Source organism: Vulpes lagopus, chromosome 10 (genome assembly GCF_018345385.1).
Source record: "Vulpes lagopus strain Blue_001 chromosome 10, ASM1834538v1, whole genome shotgun sequence".
In the NCBI taxonomy this organism is placed as follows: domain Eukaryota; kingdom Metazoa; phylum Chordata; class Mammalia; order Carnivora; family Canidae; genus Vulpes; species Vulpes lagopus.
Window position 1 is genome coordinate 93,936,525 of NC_054833.1, and position 10,099 is coordinate 93,946,623.

The 10,099-nt window shown below is 64.7% G+C and overlaps 1 protein-coding gene across 5 annotated transcripts in view; it reads right to left on the minus strand.

Annotated features, from left to right (window-relative positions):
* GSE1 (Gse1 coiled-coil protein) overlaps window positions 1–7,498 on the minus strand; it is a 414,942-nt gene extending 407,444 nt beyond the window's left edge. For 3 of the 5 annotated variants that reach the window (XM_041770339.1, XM_041770335.1, XM_041770336.1), the window contains exon 1: window positions 5,920–7,498. In XM_041770339.1, the coding sequence (XP_041626273.1) occupies window positions 5,920–7,269 (1,350 nt within the window). In that variant the 5' untranslated portion in view covers window positions 7,270–7,498. The remainder of the gene's footprint in view (window positions 1–5,919) is intronic. The other 2 variants (XM_041770337.1, XM_041770334.1) reach the window with 1 other exon arrangement.
* Window positions 7,499–10,099: the final 2,601 nt, after the last annotated feature.

Consider the following 10,099-nt stretch of genomic DNA (forward strand, 5'->3'; position numbering starts at 1 on the left):
GGCTCAGATCGTGATCCTGGGATCATCCAGGATCAAGTCCCATATCGGGCTCCCTGCATGGAGCCTGCTTCTTCCTCTGCCTATGTCTCTGCCTCTCTCGAATAAATAAATAAATCTTTAAAAAAAAAAAAAAAACCCACATCCAGACACTGCCAACCACTCCCACAGCATCACCTCCTCCCACTTCAAAAACCTATTTAAGGTTCTCCAGCAAACCCCACTCCCCACATCTAGGCCTCTGCACATATGCTTCCCACCAGGAGCACGTGAATCCTACACAGACCTGGCCGAGGCCTTTACAGCCTTCAGGGCTCAGCTGAGAGATCACCTCCTCCAGGAAGCCTTCCCAGAACACACCAGTTTCCCACCCTCCTGGGAGCTCCCAGCAGACCCCAGCATAGAACTGATTAAACTGCACAACCACGACCAGAGCCTTTCACCAGCACCTCCCAAACTGCTCGAGCACCCGAGGGCAGGGCTTGCCTGATTTCACACCACATCCTCAGAGCACCCGGTGCCCCATAGGCACAGAAACATTTGTTGGTCCAATGGGTAGGATGTGTGGTTCTCCAGGTGTGCTTCCCCAGGGCAGCCCCGGACAAGGGTGGACATGTGAGCAGGGACAAGAGTCAGAACTACAGCTGTGTACCCATCACAGGATCCATAAGAGTGCCAGAGTTTCTTTCTTTCTCCCCTGCATGGAGCCTGCTTCTCCCTCTGCCTGTGTCTCTGCCTCTCTCTCTCTCTCTGTCTCTCATGAGTAAATAAATAAATAATTTAAAAAAACTATAATTCTAATTAGCTCGTATTATTGAAAAAATAAACCAGCATGAGTGGCATTAGGCCGTGGGCTTGCTGGTCTTCTGGGTACAGTGTTGCCCCAAAAAAATGATCCATGAGATATTTCTGACGCTATCAATAGTAAGTTCCAGAGAGCTCTAAGCAGATCTAAGAGAAGGGGCCAGAAAGCTCTGAAGATTCTGGACTCCACCAGAGATGGCTACTCAGCCGCCCTGTCCCTGCGCCTCCCTGCTTCCAGGGAAGGCTGAGTTTGGGGGGCCTTCTGCCTACACTTCCTCTTTCCCAGGTGTCCCCCATCGCCTCCAGGTTTAGGACAAGGCGTGTCTGGAGAGTTTATTCCCCTGAGCAGATGGCTCCCAACCTGCCAAGAATGAGTCCAGCTCTCCCCTCGGAGGAGGTGGCCGGAGCAGGAGAAAGGCCCAAAGCCCAGCCACTTCCCAGTCCTGTCAGGGAGAGGGTGCCCATGTCGGCCCAGCTAGGCGGCCCCCTCCGGCACCTTCCGGAAGGCTCCCCCCATCCACTTGCCTCGCTCAGGTGTCCCGAGAGCCTGGACCCAGGGAGGAGGGCTGCCAGGCCCTCCCTGAAGAGCAGGGAGCCGCGTGGGCGCGGAGAGCCGGGAAACACGGGAAACAGATGTGCGGGCCGGCCTGACAGGCGAGTGATGACAGACGCTCTCTGCAGGCCTCAGATGTCAGCGTGGAGAAAAGAAAGGCGCCTCAGCAGCAACACCTGTCAGGGCTCGGAGGCCACGCTCCAGGGGCCGGGCCGGGTGTCCCCGCAGCGAGGGGCCAGGGTGCGGTTAGGTAAACAGCTGCACGCTCCATTACCCAGAACGCTCCCCGACCGATCGCGGGAAGGGGCCGGGACAGCCTGCCCGCCAAGTGGCGAGCGAGGAAAGCCAATCGATCACGCAGCAGACCCATCGGGACGACCAGCAGCGGGAGGGCCCAGCTGAACGCTCCTCACCAGCGTGATGCCATGGGGAGCAAGGACACGGGATGCCAATTATCAGCAGGCTCCCCCTGGAAAGGGGAGCCAGGGCCGGGACAGCAGAGCCAGCCGGTGGGGGCTGAGTGGGGGGCGGGTTACAGGGCCTCTGGCCCTTGCAAACTAACTCCTGCCCCTCGGCTGCTCCAAGAGTGGGGAAGGCATATGCAGGGGTAATAGCTGGAGCCCCCAGATGGCACAGAAAGGCAAGAGAGAGTAGAGGGTGGTACACAGACACGAGAGCCGGACCCCTAGGTCCTATGTTGGTCCTGCTGTGACCAACTGAGCAACCTTGGGCAAATCACTTGCCCTCTCTGGACTTGCTTTTTCCTCTAAGAAATGGAGACGGTGCCACCTCCCTGGCCAAGGCTGCCGTGAGGATCCAGTAAGGGTGAATATAAGGGAAGCACCTCTAGGCACAGCCTAGAACGCAGAGAACATTCTGTAAAGCCCATCATCATCGTTATCATGTCCCCAGATGCCACCTCCGGCAGCCTGGCCAGCTGTGCCCCCAAGCCCCGAAGGGAGGGACAGCCCATCCCCACCCGCCAGCAGAAAGGTGGGGAGCAGAGGCTTCAGCAGCACAGCCTGTGAGCTCCAACAAGAGACCCAACCCCGAGTTACCAGCACCACAGGGAGAGAGGAAGGGATGGACCTCGTGCCTACTGCGCATCAGCCATTCCCATCGCAAACCTTCCAGAGGAAAGATGGTCTCCACTTCTCAGGTGCAGTGGGGAGGGTTAAGTCTGACCCAAGGTCAGCTCTCAGCACAATGAGGACCCAAACCAGGTCCGAGCCAAGGCCAACCCAGAGTCTCACCCATGGCTGCACAGAGAGTCCCGTGTGCTGGCACTCCTCCTCAGGAAAGGGGTGCCGGGCCCCAAGAAGGTGGGCTGCAGCCTGCCCCCTCTGGCCCCAATGCAGCCCTGTGCAAGAGGCCAGCTCGGAGACCAGGGACCCAGGACAGGGCACCCTCCAGCAGGCAAGGGTCCGGCTGGACAGAAAAGCCACAAACACGATCCAAACAGAGGGCGTCACTGACACCTTTCTTCCTTCCTCTTTCTTTCTCTGTGTTCTTTCATAGCATTTAAAGCTGATTCACTAATGAATGAGCATTTACCAGGGACCAACTGAGGCATCATGGGAGGCACGATGGATGAGGTTCCGGAACATGCCGTTCCGGCTCAGTGGTTTCCCGGTGGCTACCTTCCAATGCCCCTGGCCACTACCCCCCAAATTCGCAAACCACACATCAGAGACAGACAGGACTCGGGAGCCGGGCGTGAGCAGATCCTGGGGCTCCCGCAGGGAGCGCCCACTTGGTTTCCGGCTGCCCGATGCCAGGGCTCGCCCCCTGCGCCCACCCTGGCACCAGGGGAAGCAGCCCCGTCCCGCTCTGTTCACAGCTCTGCGGGGAGCTGTACTCTCTGCGGAGGCCAGGCCCTTCCCTCTGACACGGAAGGCGCTGCACTTGCCACCAGATCCCCAGCCTCTGGAACAGTGCCTGGCTCAGAGTAGGCGCTCCATAAACATTTGTTAAATGAATGGGAGGGAGGAAGGAAGGGCAGGAGGCTGCATTTCCGGCTTTCTACTGCTCATCAGTCAGGCTCTCCTAGGGCAGGAGTGGATGCTTCTCCCTCCCTCTGGCTGCTGGAGCCTGGGAGCCGCTCTGCTGCCCTCCCCCTCCCCACCCCCAGGCCGATGGCCTCACCACCCACCTGGATTGCTGCCACCACCCAACCCAGGGTGGATCTCTTCCCCTCGCATTCTGAGCCTTCTTTCAAGGACTTTTTATCTCTCCCCTGTGCCTTTGACTCCAAAACCACCTCCCGAGCCTGACTCCAAGGCCTCCAGTTCACTGCAACCTCATTCCCCCTTCTCCCCCAGGGGCCCTCCAGGCTCCTCCAGCCTCCATGGCTCTTCTACTGTACCCCACCCTGGAGGGCCCCCCTCCACCGCATCCCACTCATCTCTCAAGGCTACACCTCTGCCAGGTGGTGGATGGAGCGGGGGCTCAGGGTGGGAAGACCTGGGTTGAAGACCCACCTCAGCCACTTCTACTGGCTGTGTGACAGGCACCAATGCCACCTGACTTCTCTGAGTCTCAATTCACTTCATACGTAAAATGAGACTAATGACGCCTCATAGAACCAAATGAAATAACTTGCTTTAGAAATGCTGCAAAAGTAAGAAGCCGGTAAGCCTTCCCAAACTCATGCTGACCCCTTCTGGGCAGACACTAGCTTGCGTTTTCATCCCCACCAGGCTACCCTCCGCTGCCACCTCCCCAGCGGGACTGCTTCCTCAAGCTCCTACCGGTGAGGCCCACACTTGGCATCTCATCAACTCCCGATGAGTGAGCAAATCAACTCGGGAACACTCAGCACGGAGTGGATGTTCTGCAGAGAGCACTCCGACAAACCTCAGAGGAAGTGCTTTAACTCCTCCATGCAGCACCAATCACCCAGCCTGAGACCCACAACCATTCTGCAAACGGAAAGCCTCGCAGAGAAACCAACCTGCATCCTAGAAAAATCTGCCCAACACATCAGGTGGATGGGAGGGTCCCACTGTGTGCCAGGCACTTGACTTTCTGGGGGCAGCTAAATGCCCAGTCTGTTCACATACTTGGCCCTCCAAGGCAGGCGATCTGTATTGCCGCTCCCCAGCCAAGGAAACGGGCACAGGGAGGGTAAGACACTACCCGTTGGCTGCTCAGGTTAGCAAGAGACAGGGCAAGATTGGAAGCCAGGTCTGTCCGGCTCAAAGCCAGGCTCACCACCCGGTTTCTGGCCCTTCTGGAAACAGCACTTCCTCAGACTCCCAGCAGCAGACCCCACAGACTGGACTACCACAGGCTGCAAATGAGAAGTCCAGTACCCACGGGGGGGGGGGGGGGGGTGAGACGTGCATCCATTTAGAAGAAGAGGACCACTACCAAAGCCTCCAGTTACATCTCTATGGTCCAAAAGGGACACTGGCAGATTAAGAAAGCCTGAGCAGAGCATGAAGGCATAGGACAAGCACTGGAGGGAAGCGGGACAGTGCGCCCACTTTACAGATGCAACCTTCCCGTGAGAGTGAACGCATAAGCCAGAAATTCCACATACGGGGATTCCATCCTTCCAAATGGATGCAACAATCATTCCTGAACAAGCCCGAGCCGCTCTTCCCCATCCACGGGGCCCTCTGCGGGAGCCCCTCGCTGGTGGCTCCCACTACAGGCATCTGATTATAATAAACCTAGGCCTCCAGGCGATGAGGATTCACGACCCCCCACCCCCACCCCGTCCCGGAGCCATCATGGTGATCCCGACTCACAAACACCTATTTCCCCAGACCCACTGCAGGCAGGTCCTGTCCTGGCCCTTGCAAAGCCTAATCCAAAATTAACTGAGGCCCGTCTGGCTCCTCCCGGGCAGGCAGCGTGAAGGCAGGCGCCTTATAAACAGGGCACACGCCAGCCACCACACACACCCCCCGCCCCTCTGCCGCCCCCCTCCTGCACAGCTGACTTGCAGAGAAGAAAGCCTCTCTTCCCACCAGGGGGAAAGTCTGTTTAGGCCACTGTCCCCCGGGTCCCAAACCCCCACGTCTGAAAATCTGTTTCCATCTGCTGTGAAGCAACCGGAGAGCCTCAGAGGAAAAGTGTGAACTTGGGGGAAAACTGCAGGAGCGAAGCGGTGCCAGCGCCAGCACGGAGAGGAACTGCCACCTCCGCTGCATTTCCAACCGGGTAAGCGCACAGACCTCCCAGTGACCTGCATGGCCGGACTAATTACCAATGTTATCAGGCGGATGACAGACGTGCCCCGAACTTCCTCTGTTTGACGGACTCCGCTGCACACACACTCAAGTTCAGGCCCAAGCCCGATGCGTTCAGCAGTGCCCTGCTCTTCCACAAGCCCGCTCCAGGTGCCCCCAGCTCCACATGCCTCCCAGCTCAGTCAGCACCCCCACCTCGGGCGCCCTCCCCAGGCACCGCCGGCCCGGTGACCCCAGGAGGGAAGCTCCTCCTGGAACAGACCACGCGGAACCCGTAAAAACACTTCCCCAGCAGAGGAACAGAAAGTAACATGTCTTCCTCTCCTACTCAAATCACCGGAGGCTGAAGAGAAAACCATCACTTACCTTCATCGCCGCTGCCACTGGGGAGCTCCAACCCACGGACCCCTGGCGGGCGAGCCCCGGGCCAGCACACACCAGGGTCCCACACTCCACACAGGCGCCGATGATCAGCTGCCGCCCATCGTCCACCAGCAGGCTGTGGCTTGCTCGCAGGGTATAGAGAAACAAGGGCAGCCGCGCCAGCCGCAGGGCCTTGAGTCCGAGACAGCGCTTCTTCTCCTGCTGGCAAAAGAAGCACACGAACGTCTCCACTTGGTACTGGCGAGACCAGGCGCTGACGGTGTGGTGGGCGCTGCGGGCCTCGTGCTGCAGCCACTGGCCCAGCAGGTCGTGGTAGCAGAGCACACAGGTGGCCACCAGGCCGGTGGAGTCGGCGGGCCTGGCACGGGGGGCGGGCGGGTAAACGGTGAGGAACGGGAAGAAGGGCTCCTTCTCGCCCAGGCGGCTGGAGGGGTTCACGTTGAGCTGGAACTCCTTCCCAGGGCCCAGCTCGGCCCCACAGATGTAGCAGACAGATGCCGGGCTGCCCCGGGCCGGTGCAGGCGGCTCGCAGAGAGCGGGCTCCGAGGCGGAGAAGGCCTGGTGGTACCTGCCCAGGAAGCCTTGCACGGAGGTGATAAGCTCCTCGTTCTGGCAGGCCCGGTACAGGGCCCAGACGTCCTCCAGGACGCTGAAGCACTTGGGGCAGCTCCGGACCTCGCAACGCTTGTTGGGGCCCCGCGCGTTGGGGGGACAGGGCAGGAGGCTGAGGAAGGGGAAGTGCATGGAGCCCCGGGCGCTGCCGTTGAGAATCCTGAAGGCCACGGCCCGGGCGTCCTGGGTACAGTCCTCCCCGCAGAGGTAGCAGGCCTCGGGCAGGGCCCCCGCAGGCGGGCCGTCTTCCCTTGGGAGCCTCCGGCCCTTGGAGGCCATGCCGGGGGCGTGGCTGTTCAGAGGCACGACGTACAGGCGCTGCAGGACGGGCACGTTGGCCAGCTCGAAGCTCTGCCACTGCTGCATGAGGGAGGAGAAGCAGCACGGGCACACCAGGGTGCTGCCTCCCTCGCTGATGGGCTGGGCCCCCGGAGGGGGGCTGTGCAGCCACAGGAAGGGGAAGAAGGGGGCCTGGGCCAGCTTCTCCTGCTTCTGCACGTGGATCTGGTGCTGCGAGGCCGGGGCCAGGGCCGACCCGCAGATGTAGCAGCAGAGGCCCTCGGGGGGCGGGGGCGGGGGCGGGGGCGGGGGCGCCGGCCGGCTCGCCAGCGAGCCCCAGGGGACGCGGCCGCCGCTCTCCTGGTCTCTGGGGCCCGGGAGCGGCTGCTCCTTGCGGTCCTCCTCCTCGCTGGTGATGTTGACGTCGCTGTCCTCCGACATGCAGCAGCTCCCGCGGGCGTCCGCAGCCGGCCTGCTCTCGGGGCCCTTGGGCGCCCTGCCGGGGGGGCCTCCCTGGGCGCCGTCGGCGGGGGCCCGCTGGCCGGGGGCGCCTCGCCACGGGTCCGCGACGCCCCTGAGGACGCTGGCGCGGGCCTCGGGGGCCCAGGGCCGCCCGGCCGCCTTCCGCCGCCGCCGGGGCCCGCTCCGGGGCTCGCTCCGGGGCCCGCTCCGGGGCTCCGCGTCCCCGCGCTGCTTCGGGGGCGGCGCCCGCGTCCTCCCGCGCGCCGCCCGGGCCCGCGGGGGGTCCCGGGGGCGGCCCCGGCGCCGGCCTCCACTCCTGGCCGCGGCCCCCGCGAGCGCCGGGCCCCGGGGGACCCCCGTCCCGGCGGGGGCTGGCGGCGTCGCGCGCGGCGGGCTCGCCCTCGGAGAGGGGCTCGGCGTCCGACAGCTCCGACAGCTCCGAGTCCCGCGCCTCGTCGGCCGCGCCGCCCAGCGCGTAGGCGACGTTCCACTCGCGGGGGCCCCCGGCCGCCCCGCGCCGCCCGCCCGCGCCCGCGCCCGCGCCCGCGCCCGCGTCGCACTGGTGCGGCCGCTTGAGCCAGTACATGCGCTTGTCCACCGGCGTGCGGGCGCGCTCGAACGCGGCCCACTGCTCGCCCAGGAAGCAGCGGCACACGGCGCACACCAGCACGCAGCCGTCGGCCGGGCTCAGCTCGCGCGCGCCGGGCGCCGGCTCCTGCTGCTGCAGGAACGGGAAGAAGGGCTGCGCCGCGGCCCCCGCGCCCGCCGCCGGCTGCTTCACCTGCAGCTTCAGCTCCTTGCCGCGCCCGATGCCGCCGCCGCAGATGAAGCAGGAGAGCGGCGCGCCCCCGCCGGCCCCGCCGCCCCCGCCGCCGCCCCCGCCCCCGCCGGCCCCGCCGCCCGCCGCCGCCCGCTCGCCCACGGCTGCCATGAGCCGCTGCTTGCGGGAGAGCGGCGCCGGCCGCCCGCTCATGGCCGCGCCCCCGCCCCGCCCCGCCGCGCCCCGCCCGCGCCCCGCGCCCGCGCCCCGCGCCCCGCGCCGCCCTCAGCGCCCGCCGCCGCCGCCGCCGCCGCCGCGCCCAACTTGGGGCATGAGCGCGCCGCGAAGTTTGGCGGCGGCCTGCGGGCGCGGGCGGGGGCGCACGGCCGCTCGCGGGGGCGCCCCCCCGGCCTGCCGAGCCCCCGGCGGCGCCGCGGAGAGCGCGCCCGGAACGCAGCGGCGGCGGCGGCGGGCCCCGGGCGGCTGGAGCGGCGGCCGCATGTGCGAGCTCCGGCGCCTGCCAAAGCGTGGGGTCATTTAATTGGGGAGGAGGGGGCGGGGCGGGGGCGGCGCGCGGAGGGCGGGGGCGGGGCGGGGCGGGGGCGGGGCGGGGCGGGGGCGGGCCGCGGGCGGGGAATCCCTCCCCCGCGCGCCCGCCCGCCCGCCCGCCCGCCGCGGCGCCCGCCCCGCCCCGCCCCGCCCCCCCCCGCGGGCCTCCCTCCCCCTCCCCCTCCCTCCTCCCCTCCCTCCCTCCCTCCCCCTCCCCCTCCCCCCCCTCCCCTCCCCCTCCCCGCCGCCCGGGCTGCGCACAATGGCTCGCCGGCTCCTCCATCTATTCCGCGTCCCGCCCGGAGTCGCGCGCCCTGATTCACGGCCCCGACCACGGGCTCTCTGCAGCGCGCCGGCTCGGGCCGCCTCGAGGGTCCCCGAGGGGACCCGCGGAGCCCCGTCGGCGGCCCCAGCTGCGCTTTAAGGAAAGGGCAAGCAGGACGCGGGGGCCGCTGCGGAGGACGCGGCCGGCGGGCGCCCGAGAGACAGAGAACGCCCGGGAACCCCGCGGATCCTGCCCCGGGCGCCCGGCCCCCTCCTCCTCGGGAAGGAGGGACCGACCCAGGGCCCTTTACGGCCCTGCGCAGCCCTGGGCTGGGGCACCTTTTAGGGCCCAGTGTGCCAAGTTTGGAGACAGAGGGAAGAGGAGCTGTCGCCTGGATCAAGTCGGTGAAGGCACCATCAGGGGGACGCGAGTCCTCAACCTGCCATGCCTTTTCCTACCTCTGGCCCGGGTGGCCCACGCGGTGTCCCCCACCCCCACCCCACCCTCACCAGCAGTAAAAGAACGATCTGGTGTGTCCTGGGCCTGTGTGTTCCAGAGCAAGTGACTCAACAACTCTGGGCCCTTTCTTCCTCTTAATAAATAGGAGCCCTGGCAAGGGATGAACTGTGCCAGGTGCTATTCTAAGCACTTTAGATACGTCAGCTCAGTCCCCGCTCCCAAGAACTCTGGGTTAAGTGCTGCCATCAGCCCATTTTACAGATGAGAAAGAGGATCCACGGGGGGGGGGGCGGGGGGGGCGGGGGGGGCGGTGTCAAGTTACTCTTCAGGCTGGCCTGCAGGGATTCAGCCCCAGGCAGCGGATTCCAAAAGCCCCTCCTCCCAAGCCCCGCCCCGCCCAGGCAAACCTCTGGTCCATGTCACCCATCTGCTGATGGACACTGTCCAGAGCAGGGGACATGGCCAGGACCCCTCTGTCCTGCCCACTGCTCTGGCTCAGGCTGGGAAGCCTTGTGCAAATTCAGGCATCTCCGGGTAACCATTCCCCATCCATGAAACCACACCTCTTCCAACTTCAAAAGTCTGCAAGTCTCTGACTTCTGAGGAGTTGACAGCTAGCTGTCCCAGCCTGCCAGCTGGAACCCAGAGTGAGCCTGGGGACAAAGGTGCCAGGTGGGCCCCTCTGCCCTCTGGTGCACTCATATGTAAATAAAACTAGGCTTCCCCCAGGCAGGGAGGAGGGCCGTGCATTATAAATGGAACAAGAGAAAAAGGCC